Source organism: Corvus hawaiiensis, chromosome 6 (genome assembly GCF_020740725.1).
Source record: "Corvus hawaiiensis isolate bCorHaw1 chromosome 6, bCorHaw1.pri.cur, whole genome shotgun sequence".
NCBI classification, from domain to species: domain Eukaryota; kingdom Metazoa; phylum Chordata; class Aves; order Passeriformes; family Corvidae; genus Corvus; species Corvus hawaiiensis.
In genome coordinates, this window is record NC_063218.1 from 48119975 (window position 1) to 48137873 (window position 17899).

The window sequence follows — 17899 nt, forward strand, 5'->3', positions numbered from 1 at the left end:
GGGCCAGCAGCTCCCCTTGCTGAGGCAAGATGTGCAGAGTCCCCATGCCCAAGGTAGCAGGAGTGAGCTTGGGGACACAGATACAAGATGACATTCAGGAGCCTAATCCAAAGCCCACTGAAGATTTCTTGTGTATTTAAGCCATTTTGATGAACATGTCTAACACCTGATAAATAAATGAATGTGTGTAAAGGAGCACTGAGTTATCCCACCCTTCCTCCCACACTGCTAGACACAGGCATGAGGAACAAGCACGCACACTGGGATACTCGGTTATTTATTTATTGTGGGGAAAAAAGCTTTGGTGAGAGCAACACTTGTGAAGCCTTTAAAAATAATTATTTTCTTATTACACTGAGATTTAAAAAATGAAGCCAGCATCATCTTTATCTCCTTGTCCATAATCCTGCTGCCGCCTGTGCGGCCAGTTTTTTTATGAGGCGTTTCTGGACAGTGGGCAGAGATTTGAGGTGCCATGTCCCCAGGCAGCACAGTGGCCTCTAGTGGCAACTCCCATCCAGCCCTGGGGAAAGAAAACCTGCAAATGAAACTTGCGAGTTGCTTGGTCCCCAGGAAAATTAGGAACGGAGTCCAAACTGCCAAAGGAAAGGCATCCCTGTACGGGGGGGGGGGGCGGGGGGGGGGGGTGTGTGATGTCAGGCAGGGAACCTAGCACACCCACATACCCCATGTGCAAGGAGCAGATGTTCCTGAGACCCCCACCCATGCCCTCCACCCACGGGCCTGGAGATCCATTTAAGGTTGGCCGCAGCACCCAGTCCTGCCCCAGCCCCTGCAGTGCTGTCTGCAGCCCCGGCCCCTCCGTGGCTTGCGCTGCAGACAGCCCATCTCCAGTGCCCTCTCCTGGTGGGACATTAGAGCTGTTCCATCTCCTGGACGGACCTCAGTGCTGGGTTGTAGCCTTGTCCCTGTCTTGCGGCTCCAGGAGCTGAGTGTGCTACAGGTCTGTCTCCCAAAAGCACTCTGTGAGCAGTGTGCATGCCTAAAGAAAGCTGTCTTGTGCTATAATCTGTTTTATGAGGAGGAATAGCTTGGGCTGGCTTTCTTAAAACCTTCTAAAAGGTTTGTAGGTCCTTTACAGTTTTGAAGTCTTTCTCCCTCTTCTGAGTTTGGCTGGAGCTACCTGAAGCACTCACTAGCACATCAGTCTCCTCAGGAAACCAGGCTGAGTGTGTCTGGTGAGGCAGGGTCTTGAGTGCTCCCTTTAGGCAGAGATCTTGGGAATAAATCATAGAATCATAAAATGGTTTGGGTTGGAAGAGACCTTAAAGATCATCCAGTTCCAGCCACCCTGGTGTGAGCAGGGACACCTTTCATTAGACCAGGTTACTCAGAGCTCCATCCAACCTGATTTAACACTCCCAGGGATGGGGCATCCACAGCTTACCTGCACAATCTATTCCAGTGCCTCATCACCCTCACAGTAAAGAATTTCTTCCAAATATCTGATCTAAACCTGCCTTCATTCAGTTGGAAGCCATTCTCCCTTGTCCTGTCACTACATGCTCTTGTAAACCGTCCCTCTTCATCTTTCCTGTAGGCTCCCTTCAGGTCCTGGAAGGCTGCAGTTAGGTCACCCTGAACCCTTCTCTTGTCCAGGCTGAACAATGACAATTCTCTCAGCCCCTCCTCACAGGAGAGTTGCTCCATCCCTTTAATCATCTTGGTTGCCCTCCCCTGGACTTGGCTCAACAGGCTGATGTCCTTCCTGTGCTGCTCCATCTTGGAGACTGTCTGAGCACAGCCAAAACTAGCATTTTTTTCTTGCTTCCTTCAGCTTGTGTGGGTGGCATTAGCTTCACTTATTTCTTTGAGAGAAGTCCCCAGGTCCTACATGGCATAGCTGTAGTCCTCAGTGTCACAGCAAAGGTGTCCTTCTGTCCCAGAGCAGCTGTCTTTTGGCTTTATCCTAAGATGCAGAGGACCTCTTATCAGGAGCAGAAATACACATCAAGCTTTGCATGGGAGTTCATGCTCTCATCCCCTTTCCCTGAGATTTGCTTGCTGCATGTTAGGAGGTCTTTCCTTCTCCACCAGAAGTTTTACCTGTGCTGCTGGGAGGGAGGACTGCCGGCCTGCAGCCCATCAACAGCAGGAGGGGACCCAGGCAGAGGGTACCCCCACATTTTGAGCCCCTTGGATGTTATGAAGTCCATCATCAAAGAAAATGTGAGGCTGGATCTGGGCGAGGATGGGGCCCTTGGGAGCCCCATCCATGAAGAAAGCCTCGTCGATGGGCAGACCCCATTTCCGAAGTGTCTTGATGGCCCGGATGCCCATGTCCCGGCCGCTGCGGGCTGTCACCAGGTAGGTGCGGATGGGGGATTTTTCCTGGCCGAACTTCTTACGCATCTTCCCAAGGTGCATGGCAAAAGCCTTCAGGGGACCCTAGAAGCACAGCAAGACAGCTGGGAGTGTGTGGGAAATAAGGAAACACCTACTCTGCCTGTACAAGCCACTTGTTCTTCTTCCACGGTTTGTCAGGGCTGTGCAGAACACACAATGCCTGTGGGCTGCAGGACTGGGCAGTGCTGGGACTGGTGCTGTGCACTGGGGTCCCTGGGAGGAAGGTGAGCCTTAAGGTGCTCATCCTAATCCCAAAGTGACCAGCAAGGTATATCCCAGCAAGCAGTGCCTCTGGGTCTGAGTCCTGCAGGAACTTAGACAGCAAGAGGTCACAGCCTACAAAAGGTGATGTTGGGAGTAACTACAATCCTAGATATTTAGGAGCTGATGGTCACTTACAGGAGATAGCAGTTCCATTTCCAGTGAGACTCCAAATCAGGCCCACACCAGCGACTGAGTAGTGGATGCATAGGGAATCTGCAAGGATTTGTGCTTTTTTGACCGCTCATGGCAAAGCCCTAACGGGACAGATTGCAGAGCCTGTGGGTGCCCATGAAAGCAAGGTGGCATGCTCACATCTCCTATGGGGATGGCCTCCATCGCCCGCTCGTACTGCAGTGCCCCCTCCAGCCCCTGCTCCTGGAAGATCTGGTCCGTCTCGTCGGAGAAGAGCACGGCATCCCCATCAAACACCACGCGCAGTGGAGTGCTGGGGGCCTGCACCTCCTGCTGGAAGACGAGCGCTGCTGAGACCCCTGTGAGACAGAGCAAGGTGGGGTCAGGAGGGACACCCCTCCCTGGGGCAGCTCATGCATGGCCAGCTGCTCCCTACACATCTGCTGTGGCCCTGTCCCACATCGCCATGCCAGGGCCTCCAAGCCAGGGAGCTTTCTGGGGGAATCAGCCCAGCCTTTCCACGGCTTTGTCATCCCCTGAGAAAGTGCTGTTGATTGGAAACCAAGGTCTGGGGAGATACTGAGGTGTGGTAAGAGATGGTGGGTGGTTGTCAAGGCATGAGCAGCCCTCCTCCTGGTGCCTGCTCACCCTGCCAAGCCTCAATCTTTAATGCCCAGATTTAGCACTCTGTGGTGTGAATAATATAGGCTGGCATCTCCATTGATTGCGGTAATTGGCTTAATTACAGTCTCTTCCTACAAGCTGTTCCCTGCCCACCCTCATATGTGGACCCAGGCTCCCAGATGGGAGACACTTGTCAGGGCAATGATTCTCTCAAGGAGGTTCCAGGAATGTGCTGTGTAGTGAAGGAAAGTCCAGACTGCAGATGGCTTGCTCCTGACCTTGAAGGACGGTGGCCAGCTGATGTGCTCATACCCAAGTAAATTAATAAGAAGGTGATTAACCCCATTAGACAAGATGGGGAGACTGCACTCCCTCCAACTGAGGTCAGGCATGTGCTTGTATCTATCACTGAACACACAGTAACTCTGCACCAAGACAGCAAATCTCTGTGGCATCATCACAAAGTCCTGGGAATCACTGATAAACTCTCATTGATGAATGGAATTGCATCTTTGGTTAGAAATGCTTAAATGCCAGGCAGGGAATGACCAGCCCATGGTAGAGCTACGTCCAGAATGATGCATAATGCACTCAGTGACTTGTGAGGGCATCTGAGCAACCCCGGTGTGTTTGCAGGCTACTGGTAAGGACAGAAGAGGAGACTGAACTGTTCAGGATTGTACTAGTAATCAATGTGGCGTTTACCCCTTGTCCCTGTGAAATCACAGGTTCTGGTGCTGTCTCTTGGTACTGAGCTGCTTGGAAAAAGTGTGGTGGGTTTGGGGACGTGGGATGGAGGGGAGAACTCACCTCTCCGGAGGGCATTGCAGACATCTGTCCTGTCAGCTGAGAGGAACAGCTTGACGCCGTGGGACTTCAGGTACTGTGTGGAGTCCTCGTCACTGACGAAGCAGAACTTGGAGATCTCCAGGCCTTCAGGACAAGGGATGTGAGTGAAGTCTTATGGAGCAATATCCTCCTCACAGCCCCTGACACCCTCCGGGGGTCTTGGTGTGCTTTGCGAGAGCAAGAGCTCAGAGCAATGCATTTTCCACTGGTGTATGGGGAACCTGCCTGTGTCCTTGCTGCATCTTCTTGATCTGTTGTTGCTCCTATAAAACTGCAGAGTGCAGTTAAATATTCCCTCCATCCCTCCCTTAAATGAGCATTCCTCATGACAGCACTCTGGGATTTAGGGTGTTTTTTTCAAAGAACTGTTTTTATTTTCAGTAGCTGCCTGAAGATGCCTGGGCCGTTGCAAAATGCTGCCAGACTTCCTGGTCTGAAGGACGTGGCTGAAGGGAGCTGGGCTCCAGGAGAACCCCTTCCCCCCTTCCCCTTGTATCCCCTGGCTCTCTGCCACTGATGATCCACTGTGGTGCCTGATCTGCTCTGCAGCCTCCCAGGGGAATCAGGCATCACCGGGGATGGGTCCCCCTTACCATAGTGCTTGGCGCTGTTGATGATGCGCGTGCCGCTCTCTGGGCTGTTGTTGGAGAGCACCAGGATGTCAAAGAGGTCCCTCTCTGCTGAGTTGTTCTCCAGGATCTTCTTGTTCACATACTGCACTGCCTGTGAGGAGAAGATGGGACTCTTTTAAAGAGGCATGACTGCAGTGGCTTTGCAGGAGCTCTTTTGTAGTTAAGGTTAGTGGTTTGTGCTGCATCTGTCAGCTATGGCACTGCTGGCATGTTATGGAGAGACAGACAAAGCAACCATCCTGCAAAAGCCATCATCAGGAGGGCAGAGAGCAGGATACCTCACCAGGGGGGAGATAGTCTGGTCAGGAGCACAGGTCTCGATGCCCTGCAATGAGGCCAAGAGATCAGGAAAGGCCTAACTGCACCCTGTGACTGAAGTTGAGACTTAAAGCTGGGAAAGCGGAACTTTCACCCCATGCTGTGAGTGTCTGCATGTGCCCCTAGCCAGGTGTGGTACTCACCTGGATGAAGGCAAACGCTGTGCCTGGTGGCAGGGGCTTGTCCTGGTTGGCCTGCTGGTGCCTTGTGTACTCCTCCTTGCCCTTCTCCAGGTAGAGCTTGTGCTCCTCCTCCAGATTGAAAATGGTTCTGGTGGTCACAGCAATGACCAGTGCTGTGCTGGGATCCTTCTGCAGGACAGGGAGGAAAGAGGAGTCAGGGGACATTAGAGAAGGAGCTCATGGAGGTGGGGTGAGCAGGGGGCACCAACCAGAGTGGTGGGGTTGGGTGCTGGAGGTATCACCCCATGTCACAGTTCCTGATGCCAGAGGTACCACACCCAGTCTTCATTTTCAGGCCACCAAGGATGGGGCTGGCAGTTGTGAAACCCTAACCTGTCTGATAAGTGCCACATGCTCCAAGGACAGCTCACACAGAGGGGATTGCTTCATAATTTTGTTGTTTGTGGGCACAGCACAGCCACAATCATCTGTTCGTGCTGAGCTGGGTACTGCTGGGTTTCTCTGCACGTACTGGTTGTTTTACCCTTCGTTTGTGTCTGTTCTGGACAGTCAGATAAAGTCTCTCTGTGTGTAGAGAAGCTGCTGCTTTCTCCCTGGCTGCTCCAAAATTTAAGTGTGAGCAAATGTACCTGCCCTGTCCATGCAACTGGGAAATCACATGGACCTCACTGGGACCAGGTGCCCAGCAGCCCTGGAACAGGCCACTTCTGCTGAAACCCAGGCATGAGCAATTCAGGCCACCACAGTTCTGGGCTGTGGTGTGTTCTCTCCTGCAGTGGCATTTCAAAACCTGGTTTGGAAATACAGGATGTGTGTTTTGTAATGAACAGCCTTTTACCTGTTTTACATTGGTGTTTATGACTGTGCTTTCCGGCTTTGCCATCTTCAAATCTCAGCCTTTAAGAGAAAATATAAAATTAAACTGACAGATTATAATATAGTCAATCTAGAGAGGGGAAGAGTGGAAAGGAGACAGGAAACATCCTACACGCCAAGTACAGCAGCCCAAATGAACCTATTTCTGCTGACAGCAGCTTTGCTCCGAGAAAAACTGTTCTAATAGTTCCAATTAAATGTGATGGAAAAGTGGCTTTTCAAACACAGATCACTGCTTTATTTTTACGTTTGTTTTTCTCTGTGTGGAACTGCTGAAAGTTGTTTTGGAGCTCTTTTCCATGCAAACTAAGGCTGTCTTTAAAAGCCAAAATAGGTTAGATCTTACAGGTAGGTTTCTAGTTCACATCCTTGTTGCCTTTTTTGCTACATTTGCTTGAATGGTGAATTTGTATCTACAAATGAAGGAGTTCACTGCATCAGCAGCTCATCTGCAGCTGTAAAAGGCCAGAGTAAGTAGAGATGGAAGTAAGGGCTTGGATACAGGGTGAGACCCCCGCGATGGCACTGGTCTGCCCCTCCACAGCCCTGTGAGCCCTACCTGATTGCTGTGCTGGGGGGCTGTGCAAGCAGAGCTCAAAACCAACATGCAGTGTAAAGGACAAGTCAGGGTCTCCACAGAGACCTGTCTTTTGCCCCAGTTTTATTTAATTAATGTTTATTGTCAGGGACAGCAAAGTGTTGCCTGGGCCAGTAGGCAGCACACTTGGCCAGCCCTGAGAGCCACAGCCTTGCCATGGGGGGCTCAGTGCTTGCATGTGCACTCCCCGACTGCCCGAGGAGTGGAAAGTCCTGCAGCAGAGCTACTCTCCCAGCCAGGGGTGCCTGGAAAGCCAGGAGATGCTGAGCATCCCTCTGCTTCCTCCACCCCATGGCCCATGCTGGGAAGGGGTCTCCTCCCAGAGAGCAGGGCAGAGGGTGGCAAACACCCGCCCAGCTGAGCGGACAGAAGCTTTCTTCTGCCAGCATCTCAGCCAAGTATTTTCTGAAAGTCAAAATTAAATGCAAGGAGGCAAAGGAGCTGAGCAGCCCTTCCTGGTCGGAGAATGCACCTCTAATTTCTGCTTCGCTCTTCCGAGCGCTGCAAAACCAAGCCCGAGTTCTCCCTCCCATCCCCCTGCCCAATAACCCGCAGTGCTGTTCGCATACAGACACACGGATCTGCACAGGCACGCGTCTCGCTGCGAGACCGCAGGAAAACATTCCAGCCGGGTGCTGCCGGTCCCCGCAGCTCTTCCTACGGCTGCTTAGCAGGGAGCAGATGTTACCCCCTGCCCACAGACAGGGTTCTGCTGGAGAGAAAAGCCCAAACTCACCCCGAGCGCTGCCTCTGCTTCCCGTCACAGCCTGTCCAGCGGCAGCATCCCAACTCTGCCCAAGGCGCCGCTGTTTATATTTCCCCCTGCCCGCGCTGCAGGAAGCAGGCAGGAGCCGGGATGGGGCGCAGCTCCGCTTCCCGGCGTGCTGGGATTTGTAGGCAGCCAGCTGGTTGGCGTCGTGCCCGGGCCAGACTGCATTTCCCAGCGTGCATTACACAGGATTATGGTCGCCTGGCCCTGGCTTGGGACACCGCCGCGGTCACCCTGGCGAGGGGACTCGGCGCTGTTCGTGCATCCGGAGCTCCCTGGGAGCTTGTGCTCAGTGGCTGATCACTGTCCACAAGCGCTCCCGCGATGTCTTATTTCTGCAGCCGGAGTGTTTATAGCATGCCTCTCGAGTTCCTCTCAGTTCCCAGCCCCTGAATGGTTGTATTTTTGACCGGAAAAAATAAGGGTACCCGGTCCAGAGTGAGTCGCAGCATGTGCAGGGATTCGGGGAGCAAAGGCAGGTGCAGAGCGTGGCTGGGTGCAGCGCATTTGCAATTTTACCGTAATGGCTTTGGGTCTCTTTCCCCTTCTTTTCTGAAAGCCATCTCTCACACGCTGTCCTGAGCAAGGTTGATTTTGGGGTTAGGATTTTACTTTTCTGGGTAGGCTGTGTTGGCACTCAGCCCTGTGGGGCTCATGGTCTTGGCATATTTCAGCACCCCTTTTCTCTCCAAGAGTGCGACCGTCAGGGGTGTGGGGGGGTGTAGTGGTTTGGTCTAACCTATGACAGGGGGAGAGGATGACAGGAGGGGGGCTGACACAGAACATCATCCTGCAGCTTTTCCCTTTCCCCACTGCTGGAAGTGGTCCACTGCTGCAGCCTGCCCAGCCTGGCTCTTGCCAAAGGAGACCAAGCTCACCTCCACTAAGGCCAAGCAGTTGTCCCCCTACATGACACCAGGCTGTCACCAGGATCACCACATCTCCTCCCAAAATAAGGGAGGCCCATAGAGTCCTGTGCAGCTTGGTCTCACTGAGATCATAGAATCATAGAATGGTTTTAGTTGGAAGGGTCCTTAAAGATCATCTAGTTCCAACCCCTTCCACCATGGGCAGGGATGCCATGCACCAGATCAGCTTGTTCAGGGCCCCATCCAACCTGGCCTTCAGCTCTTCCAGGGATGAGGCCACAACTTCTCTGGGCAACCTGTTCCAGTGTGTCATTACCCTCTGAATAAAGAATTTCTTCCTAAGATCTAAATCTCTTCTCTTTTAGCTGTCTCTAGCAAACACCCATTGAAAAGCCTACTTATGTGCTCAGCTTTTAGTGTGCATATGCAGACACCCTTTCTCTGGAATTAAAATTCCCTGGAATTTTAGTATTCCCTATTCCCCCATCCCCATAATGTGTTTCTCCCATGCATCCTTTGGGAGTTCCAGTTTAGAGCAAAAAGTTCCCTTGGAGGTTTACTGCAGCATCATTCCTGCAGCATCATTCCTGCCTCTCCTGCTCCTGGAGATGGTGCTTCTCTGAGCAGCAGGAGTGCAAGGCCCTTGAGAGTGGGGCTGTGTTTTGGGTGGCTGAGGGGCAGCCCTAGCCTCTCTCCCATGGCTAGGCACCCACTGTGGCAATGCCTTGGTGGCCATGTGAAAATCTGGAAGGACTGGTGGCCCAGAGCTGGGACAGGTCTGGTTTCCACGGCATCTCCTCCCATGACTACGTCAGCCATTAGGCACTGGCAGTTTTGCAGCATTGTTCCCTGCTTCTGACACCACCCCAAATTTACGTGGTGATAAGGCAGGTTTGGGGCAGACTTTGCTGAACTGGCAGCAAGGGAAGAAGTTTACAAGCATAAATTTAATGCAGTGGAAGCCTGTGAAATTGCTCCTGGCTGTGTGCCTGGTGCTTTTCTTGGTGCTGGAGGATGAAACCACTCAAGCAGTATTGTCTTGTCCTGTCTGTCCTCCCTGCTGGGTTGGAGCGGGGCATTCCCATTCATCCACACACACATTTCACAGGCCCTCACACAGTGCATGCCCTGTGGGCCAAGGAGCTGGGCTCCCCAAGTGCAGAGCTCGCCAGTGATGGATGCAGTCATGCACCCATCCCCTTGCAAGTGTCCATTCCCTTGTGCTAAGTGCCTGCAGCCACACAGTCCAGCCCAGTATCGCTGCAGGGATAACTTGGAGAAGTGAATTTCCCAGTGCACGGAGCTGGGCAGCAATGCCCTCCAGCTTCTTGCAGGTAGGAGGGCAGGTTTTGCTTCCTGGTCCAGCAGGGAGTTCCCCGCTGGCTTTTCGCCTGCATGAGCACCGCTTGGGTCAGCAGCGAGGTGGGGCTGGCGGAGCTGCTGGGGCCACCCGGTTCCTGGGCTGGCAAAGCAGACTTTCCTGTTTCGGCTGTGCAGTGCAGCCACCATCCCGTCTGCACTCTTAGCTCCGTGCCCGGTGGGTCCCATCTCAGCCCACAACATGCCCCTGCCACACGTGGTGGCTTGACTGGAGCCTGCACAGCAGGGAAGGGAGACTGACACTGGGAAGGATACTTGTCGGTAAGTCGGGATTCGGGAATCCAGTCAGCACAGGGTGGGAGCAAGAATCAGGGTTCTCCCTGCCCCTTTTCCAGGAGCATGGATGCTCGATGCTCCCTGCAGACTGCCCACTGAGACTATGCCTCCTGTCCTGCACCGCAGCAGGGCTGTCCCCATCGTTCCCAAAACGATGGCTCGGTTCATTCTTCAGGGTTGGGATAAAGAGTTTTTTTAAACCAGGGTCAGTGTTAAACTAATGTGACACAAGCAAAAGGTACTGACACCCCTAATTCTGTGTTGAATGGGTGCCTGCTCGCCTGTACTGTCCTGTCCACCCTTCACTCCAAAGCTGCAGCCTGGCACCTCTTAAATACCTGAGCTTCGGGGGTCCAATGACACAGACGTCCCAGGTGGCCCTGGATAAGTCATTTAACCTGCACCGCATTGTTCCAGCCATGCCGCCGCAGGGATGGCTCCAGCCCTATGCCCACATGCAGCAAAGCACACTGCTGGAAAAAGAAAGGGTTCTTGCTGGCTTCGCGGGCTCAGCCAGGGGAAGTGCAGACGTGGTTTCCTCCTCCCCGGGAAGATCCCCATGCAAGGAGCACCTTGGGATGGGCAGAGCGTGGGCAGAGCGCAGGCAGAGCGAGGCGGAGTTGGCTGCTTGAGCAGGGACCCCCTGGGACGCGGAGCAGGAGGCTGGGGCAGCAAAGGCACATACCTGGCAGCCCGGGCACCGGGGCTGGGTGCCAGCCGTGCCGTGGTGGCTGCAGACCCGCTCACCGCGCAGCACGGCTCCGGGCACAGCTCCCCGGCTGACGCGAAAGGAATTTGGCTATGAGGAAGCGTTCATGCTAGAATAAGAGCCTTGCCATGGGGAAAGCAATGCTGTAAAAGCATCCTGCTTTAAATTTGAAGCCCTCCCTTAGGCTGTGTCAGCGTTGCCATGTGCTCAGGCCAGGCTCACGGAAAGTTTCCGAGCCGCTGTGACCCCAGCCTGTGGCAGCACTGCCACCGGCAACGAGGGCACCAGCCCTGCTGCAAGCCCAGGAGCAAACCTTCCTGTTCCTCAGCCCTGCGACAAGAGGGAAAATAGCCAAAAAGGGGTGTTAGCTGATGATGGGGGTTTCCTGGAGCTGAGCAAACTCTTCAGCTCAAGCTGCTTGGCCAAGGGAGGAGCCAGCACACAACAGCTCTTGGTTTTGTCCCCTGCAGACAGGTGATTCCTCTGTTCAAAACACCCTCGACCACCCCAGTCTTTCCCCTTTCAGTAAGCAGATTTGCAAGGATATGAAGGAGAAGGCTGTATGGGAGGGGCCTGCTGGCGTGGAGCCCTCCCTGCCAGTGGCTCCCTCCCGCTCCATTTCACATCTCATTGTCAATGTGGCCAAGCTCTAATCGCTTACCCTGGGCTCTATATTTTAATTGTGTTTGCTCTCATTAAAGCTTGGGGCCACGGTCAGCACACATGCTACCCTAAAGGAAATCTCCACCCTGTTAATTTTACCTGTGTTCCCAGGTCACCCCAGATTAGCCATGGCAGTGGCAGCCAGGAAAGGCAGGACTACGGCCTCCCCACACACCAGCATCACCACCACGGCTTGGCTGGGCTCCCTGGACAGCTGGCTTAGCTGGATCCCATGTGAGTACAGCGTCTCTTGCCCTGCTCTCTCAGGCAGCATTATCTGATGGAGCTGCTGGACTCTGAGGCTGTGTATTCACTTCACCCTCCCTTCAAATTCCATTTTCTAGTGGGCTCCATCAGGGTGGGAATACTGCAGAGTGGTACCATGCTGCTTCAGGAGCAGAGGGTATCTTTGCTACCTATTTGGGGAATGGTCTTCAGCCTCAGTCTCCCTGCATGGGGTCTGTCCAGAATTCTAGGGGCAATTTTGAAAGTACAACTCCTTAATGCTGAAGCACCAGGAAGGGGTTTAAATGTGCTCTAAATGATTTGCTTGGTTTTAACTCTTCTATCCAACTCTGCTCCCTGAACATCGCACCAGTACCCAAATGGGCGCTCATCACCGTGGCTGTAGCAGGGGCCGTTCTCCTCCTTCTCTTCCTCATCTGCATTGTCAAGTGCTGCTGTAGCAAGAAGAAGCACAAGAAGAAGGAGAGAATCGGCTTGTGTGCCGTCAGCAACTCCACCACAACCAGCCTTGTGCGTCCTGCCTTCCCCTCAATCCCACCTCCCTCCTCCCTGATAGGTTTGCTGCTGCACTGCCCAGCCCCAGGGTTGGTGGGAGCACGGCATGGCAGGGACATGGCTGAGTGCATCCTGAGGGTAGTGTTGCTCTCTGCCGCAGGTCCAGCCTGAGATGGAGGACCTGGAGCGGGGAGTAGAGCAGAAGTGGCGAGGAAAGCTGCAGTACTCCCTGGAGTACAACTTCCGCAAACAGGAGGTGGGGATGCTCATGGCCATGGCACAGCAGGGAAACAGCTGTGCTCTTGTGTGGTCCCTCTTGGCTGCCCACTGAGGTGGGCATACCCTCTCCCACCTGCGTGCAGCCCACCAGCTCTCATGCCTGCTTGGTGTAAAGGCGTTCCTCACTGTTGCACTCACTTCCCACTGAGCCCCCAGCTGCCTGAGCCCATCCTCCTCCACCCGGTGACCTTGTGCCTCACTCCTCTCCAGCTGAAAGTTGGTGTGAAGCAGGCAGTTGAGCTGAAGGCCATGGACAGTGGAGGCACATCTGATCCATATGTGATCGTCTACCTAACGTCTGATGTGAAAAAGAGATATGAGACCAAGGTTTACCGCAAGACTCTGAACCCCATCTTCAATGAGAGCTTCACTTTCCAGGTACAAAACTATAGCCAATGATGTTTTTTTGCTCCCATCAAGAGTATTGCATAGACAGTGCTCCCTGAGCAAAAACCTCTCCAGACAGGGAGATGCCTGTACAACCAGGATTGGAAAATGTGAGAGAGTATGTACAGTTTGTACAACGTACCTGTTGTTGTATCTGCCACTCCATCCCATGAGACAGGGCTCCCACTGAGTAGTGAGTCTGGGCTTTTGGGTCCTTCCCTGCAGGTACCCCAGGCTGAGGTGTCTGAATCCACACTGGTGATGCAGATCTATGACTTCAACCGCTTTGCCAAGCATGACATCATTGGTGAGGTCAGGCTGCCCCTGGCCAGCATCGACCTGCAGCATGTCATCGAGCAGTGGAGTGACCTGGCGGTGGCCAGTAAAGTGGAGGTTGGTCCTAGTGGGTGTGAAGCTCTGCTGGGAGGGATGTGCTGTTGCTTGGCTTGCCACCACCCCAAGAAGCAAGCCCTTAGGGGCAAGCATGAGAGTGGGGGAGGCTCAGGAAATCTGGGGCCAGCCTGGTGCTCCAGCCTCAGGTGAGCTGACTCCTGCCTGGTACTAATTGCTGGCATCTCTCCATCTCAGGAGGAGCATCTGGGTGAGATCTGCTTCTCACTGCGCTACGTCCCCAGCACTGGCAAGCTGACGGTGCTGATCCTGGAAGCCAAGCAACTGAAGCGGATGGATTCTCATGGACTCTCAGGTCTGTTGGGGTTGCTTGTGCTCAGACTTTCCTACTCCTGCCCAGGCCCCAGTGGTGGCACCAAGAGCTGCAAAGCCTTGAAAACTCTTGGTGCTAAGACCTGCTTCCTGCTGCCACCACCATACCCAGCCCTTGGCTGACTCCCAGCCTCCCTCAGCACAGATACTCCAGCTTTGGGCAGTGCTGGAGGTATCTCCCAGGAGGAGATGTCATGGCTGGATCGTACAGGGAGCTTGGCAGGAGGAGGTGAGCTCTGAGGTGGCTGTCTCACCATGAGGAGTGACAAGTGGGGTGCCCTGATCTCCTTGGGAATGGCTCAGGAAAGCTGTTTTGTGGCTGAGTTCTTCAGTCAAAAACTGTCATTTGTGCCAGGTGTGTCCTCTCTCTCTTCAGATCCTTTTGTCAAGGTGCATCTCATACTGAACAGGAAGAAATGGAAGAAAAAAAAGACAAGTGTGAAGAAAAACACCTTAAGCCCCTACTTCAATGAGGTGTTTGTTTTTGAGGTGCCTTTCAGTCAGATCCAGGTGGGTTTCCCTGAAGTGCCCAGGGCTGAGCAGGTCCAGACTGCAACAACCCCCTTCCCACTGACCCTCTTTCTTATGTCCCCCCTAGAATGTGGATGTGGTCATCTCCGTCTGGGATCATGACAAAGTGACCAAGAATGAGCCCATTGGCAAACTCTTCCTGGGCTGCCGAGCCACGGGCAGCCAGCTGCGGCACTGGTCCGACATGCTGTCCAACCCACGCCGGCCCCTCGCCCAGTGGCACATCCTGCAGCCCCCAGAGGTGGTCGACAAAGCCCTGGAACTGAAGTCCCACCTCAAGCTGCCCCTGCACTCCAGATAGTGGGGGTCTCCTCCACCCAGAGAGCAGGATGGTGGGCTTGTGGAGGAGTGAGTGGCTTCTGCTCGCAAGTTCTAGACATGTTGGTCCCAGCTCATTGTCAGCAGAGAGGGGACCGGGACTGCTTCTGGCCAAGAGATGATCTGGCTGCTGGTGCAGCTCATGCCCTGTGTAACATCTGGGACAGGGCAAGGCTGGACATGGAGGAGAGGGTACTAGAGGGAATGGCATGGGCGCAGGAGCCAGCTCATCCCAACTGCTCGTGGCCTGGGGGGCAAATACACAGAGCTTCAGGCTCATCCAAAACCAGCGTCCATTGGTATTTATAAAGCAGAGGGTTAACGTGCCGGTGGCATGGGTAGGAAGTTTCTTTGGTTGTGAATAACTTGGCAAGAAGTGTGTTCTTGGAAAGGCTTTATGTGTCCTGTGAAGGCTTTTAAACAAGACCAAGGTATTGAAGCATGTAAGAGGCTTGACAAAAGGAATACAGGTGGATGAGGAAGGTGTTGGAGACACAGGAGTAGCTCTTTAGTGCCTCTGCAAAGTGTGCTCTGTGTCCTGGCTAGAGGCTAAATGGGAAGAAATGTGGCTTCACACTTAGCCTGTTCTCAGCCCATGATGATTTGTGCACACTGAGATGACTCAAGCTCTGGGACTCACCAGTGACCATCCCCATGGACCACACAGATGAAGATGCACAGTGTCAGTTCCATTCACCTCACATGGTCCTACAGGAGTGGCACAGCAAGCTTTGCACCTCTGGCACGTGGAGGTCCTGCCAGGGTAGAGGGGCTGAGGCTCTTGCTTTCACACTGTGATCACACCACCGTGGTAAAGGCTGGCTTGCAGCCCTCACATCACTTCTGAGCAGGTTTCATGTTTGATCTGGGAGGTTTTTGTGGCCACGTGTCCTGTCCCACCCTGCTTTGTGGGGCCTTGGTGTGGGGCTACGTAAGTAAAGATCACTCCTAGAAAGATGAGGGCATTGGAGCGGTGCCCCTACATGCCCCTGAGTACGCTGCAGTTTGGGGTGGCTCCAGAACAGCTTCTCTGAGCCATCTGCAGGAGGAAGCTCCTGGCATTGGGCTAGAGGAGGAGGGAATTGCTTCTGCTCTAAAATACTTCTGCTACAAAGCAGCCACAGAACGCAAGGTCTCGGCTCATACTGTAGAATTTTGGCCCCAAAGACAAAGTCCTTTTCACCACAGGGAGCTGCAGGCACAGTGCTAATAGCTATTGCCTGGGCTCTGGAGGGGAGAGAGCCTGGCACATTAATGGAAAGCTATTAATATTAAAAAGCAATTAATCTGTGATTACCCAGAGCTCCACAGAGCGACTATCCAAGAGTTAAACAAACATGAAGCCGAGGAAGATTATGAAAAGTCTCAATAGAGATTAATGACCTGAGCTTAACCATAAAAAGCTGCTGCTGTGTCTGCCTCTTGATAAATATTCTCCAGGCTTCGTTGTGGCCATGAGGAGGGGAGAAATGACAGGGTGGTTTTGAGATGACTGTAACAAGCGAAGTGTGGCTTCTGCTGGGGAAACAGCATCTGCTGGCAGCCGCTAATGAGATGGAGGAGGAAATCAGTCACCTGAGAAAGACTTGTAAAGGGATGTTTTAAAGCCTCAGCCTTCAGTCTCAACCTTAGAATCAGCCTAAAACAGGCTGTGCAGAAGGGAACATCTCTGGATTGGGTTTAGGGTTCCAAATCTATTGCCAGGTTGGGTTTTGGTGATGCTGTTGTGGTGATTTAGGGCCATGCAGCATCGAGAAGGGCTGTTGGAGGTGTTTGGAACAGGCATTTCTTAATTTTCTGTGTGTGTGTGCTTTTTCCTTTTTTGAAGTCATAGCCTTGAGGTTCACTGCATAATTTATGGGGCTGGGCATAAAAGTATGTGCATATTACTCCCAAAACAGGTGCAGTTGAAGGAGGTGCAGAGACAGCCCCTCCCTGAGAAATGTTACCCCCCATACCAGCGCCTGCCCCTTCTCTCTCCAGGTTTGGCCCTGCTCAGTGCCTGGATCACCCACACAGTGCTGGGTGAGCAGAGCTGGAGAGGGAAGCCCGTGGTGCTTTTAGGGGAAAGGCCAGGGGATGTGGGAGCGAGCACCCGGCTGGACTGGCTCTGGGCAACCTGGAGTGAGCCTTTGTGCAGTAAAACTCAGCAAACCGAGCTGTTTGTTCAGGAGGGAGAGGCGAGCAGGTGGGGATGTTCTCCACCCAGCTCCAGTTTTTAATGCACCGCCAAGGCTGCTTTTTCCCTCCGTCATCATTTCTCCTTCTCAGTAAGCCGTGTGTGCTTACAGCATGGCTTTGAGCACTCTCTTCCTCTGGCAGGATCCTCTTAGTATCTGCTGGCAGCTGTTTGAAGCAGGGCTGGTGGATCTGGGCTTCATTTCATGCCTTATTTCACCCCAAATGAACACAGCCTGCTCGGGAGCCTGTTTGCAGGAAGGCAGACAGCCCTGTCTTGTGTGCAAGCCATCTCCTTTTCACCTCCCTGTGGCCTTGGCGGGGGTGGCTGTCCCTCATCCATCAAAGCCAGATGTCTGAGCACCTTCTGCCTCACCAATGCTCCTCCTGCACTTGGAGGGTGGAAGATGCAACGAGAAGTAAAGGAGGGGGAAAACCAACTCCTCAGCTTGTGTCTGGGCTGGATTCCCGTGTCTGCATCTAGAGGGCAGGGCAGTACGTGCTCTGAGCTGCGTCTCTGTGTCATCTGGTCTGTGGCCTCCGTTAGAGCCTCACCAGCCAAGGCTTCTTCTTCTGGAGATGGAGCCCGTGTGTGAGAGGGAGAGAAGGCAGCAGCGCTGTGCGAGCCCGTTCCCATAGCTGCAGGCCCAGTTGCTAGCCATGTGGCAATGCTGGAGGCGTCCGAGTGGCTTTTTCCAGGAGGCAGGAGCCAGCCTTTGCCTGATCCTGCATCACAGAGGCAAAGCGGGTTTTGCTGGTGGGTTAAGGGGGGCAAAAGCAGGTATCCAAAGCCATCCAAGGTGCCCAGGTGGTGGATGGGGAGTTTGTCTCTCTGCATTTAATTACCGGCTTTGCAGCTCAGTGGCAAGGCAAAAAGCAGGGCTTGGGCCAAGTAGAGGTCTGTTAAAAGAGACAAGAAGCATTGAAAATTGAGGTGTTTGTTTGTTATTAAGATTTATAATTTCAATTATTTACATCCAGATCCAAGACTTCTGACCTCCGGAAGTCCCCCTCAAAGTGAATTATTCCCTCATTCAGTTATTTTTTTTGGTATTTGTCCCTGCACTCAAGGAAATCAAATGGGAGAGCTGCACAAGGAGAAGGCTGAGCCTCATATGTGCTTGTCACCAGTCGTCTGCAGTGAGACAAAAATGATTACGGGCTGTCATCGTTCGGCCTGGGTATGGGCTGGCGGTCCTCCAGCCACAGATTTTTTGGCTAGTCTTAGAGTTTTTGAGAGCTGAAGAGCATCTAAGCTCTTCTCACTAGGAGC

The 17899-nt window shown here is 53.3% G+C and overlaps 2 protein-coding genes across 5 annotated transcripts; one reads left to right on the forward strand and one right to left on the reverse strand.

Moving 5' to 3' along the window:
* Positions 1-266: 266 nt before the first annotated feature.
* LOC125327941 (cytosolic 5'-nucleotidase 1A-like) lies at positions 267-10863 on the reverse strand. Of its 4 annotated transcripts, XM_048308021.1 has the most exons (9): positions 10783-10857; positions 7540-7961; positions 6168-6226; positions 5330-5497; positions 4830-4959; positions 4198-4320; positions 2944-3122; positions 2068-2409; positions 267-523 (listed from the first exon to the last, which is right to left on the reverse strand). In XM_048308021.1, exons 3-8 carry the CDS (start codon positions 6210-6212, stop codon positions 2107-2109), a joined length of 948 nt encoding a protein of 315 aa, XP_048163978.1. In that variant the 5' UTR covers positions 6213-6226; positions 7540-7961; positions 10783-10857; the 3' UTR covers positions 267-523; positions 2068-2106. The 4 variants fall into 4 exon arrangements, with proteins under 4 accessions (XP_048163978.1, XP_048163975.1, XP_048163979.1 ...); XM_048308018.1 differs by lacking the exon at positions 267-523 and having other exon boundaries at positions 1652-2409; XM_048308022.1 differs by lacking the exons at positions 267-523; positions 7540-7961 and having other exon boundaries at positions 1652-2409; positions 10783-10863.
* SYT8 (synaptotagmin 8) lies at positions 9846-14842 on the forward strand. Its single transcript, XM_048308017.1, has 9 exons — positions 9846-10082; positions 11581-11703; positions 12068-12225; positions 12371-12466; positions 12700-12867; positions 13102-13269; positions 13465-13582; positions 13976-14109; positions 14198-14842. Exons 2-9 carry the CDS (start codon positions 11598-11600, stop codon positions 14429-14431), a joined length of 1182 nt encoding a protein of 393 aa, XP_048163974.1. The 5' UTR covers positions 9846-10082; positions 11581-11597; the 3' UTR covers positions 14432-14842.
* The last annotated feature ends 3057 nt before the right edge of the window (positions 14843-17899 follow it).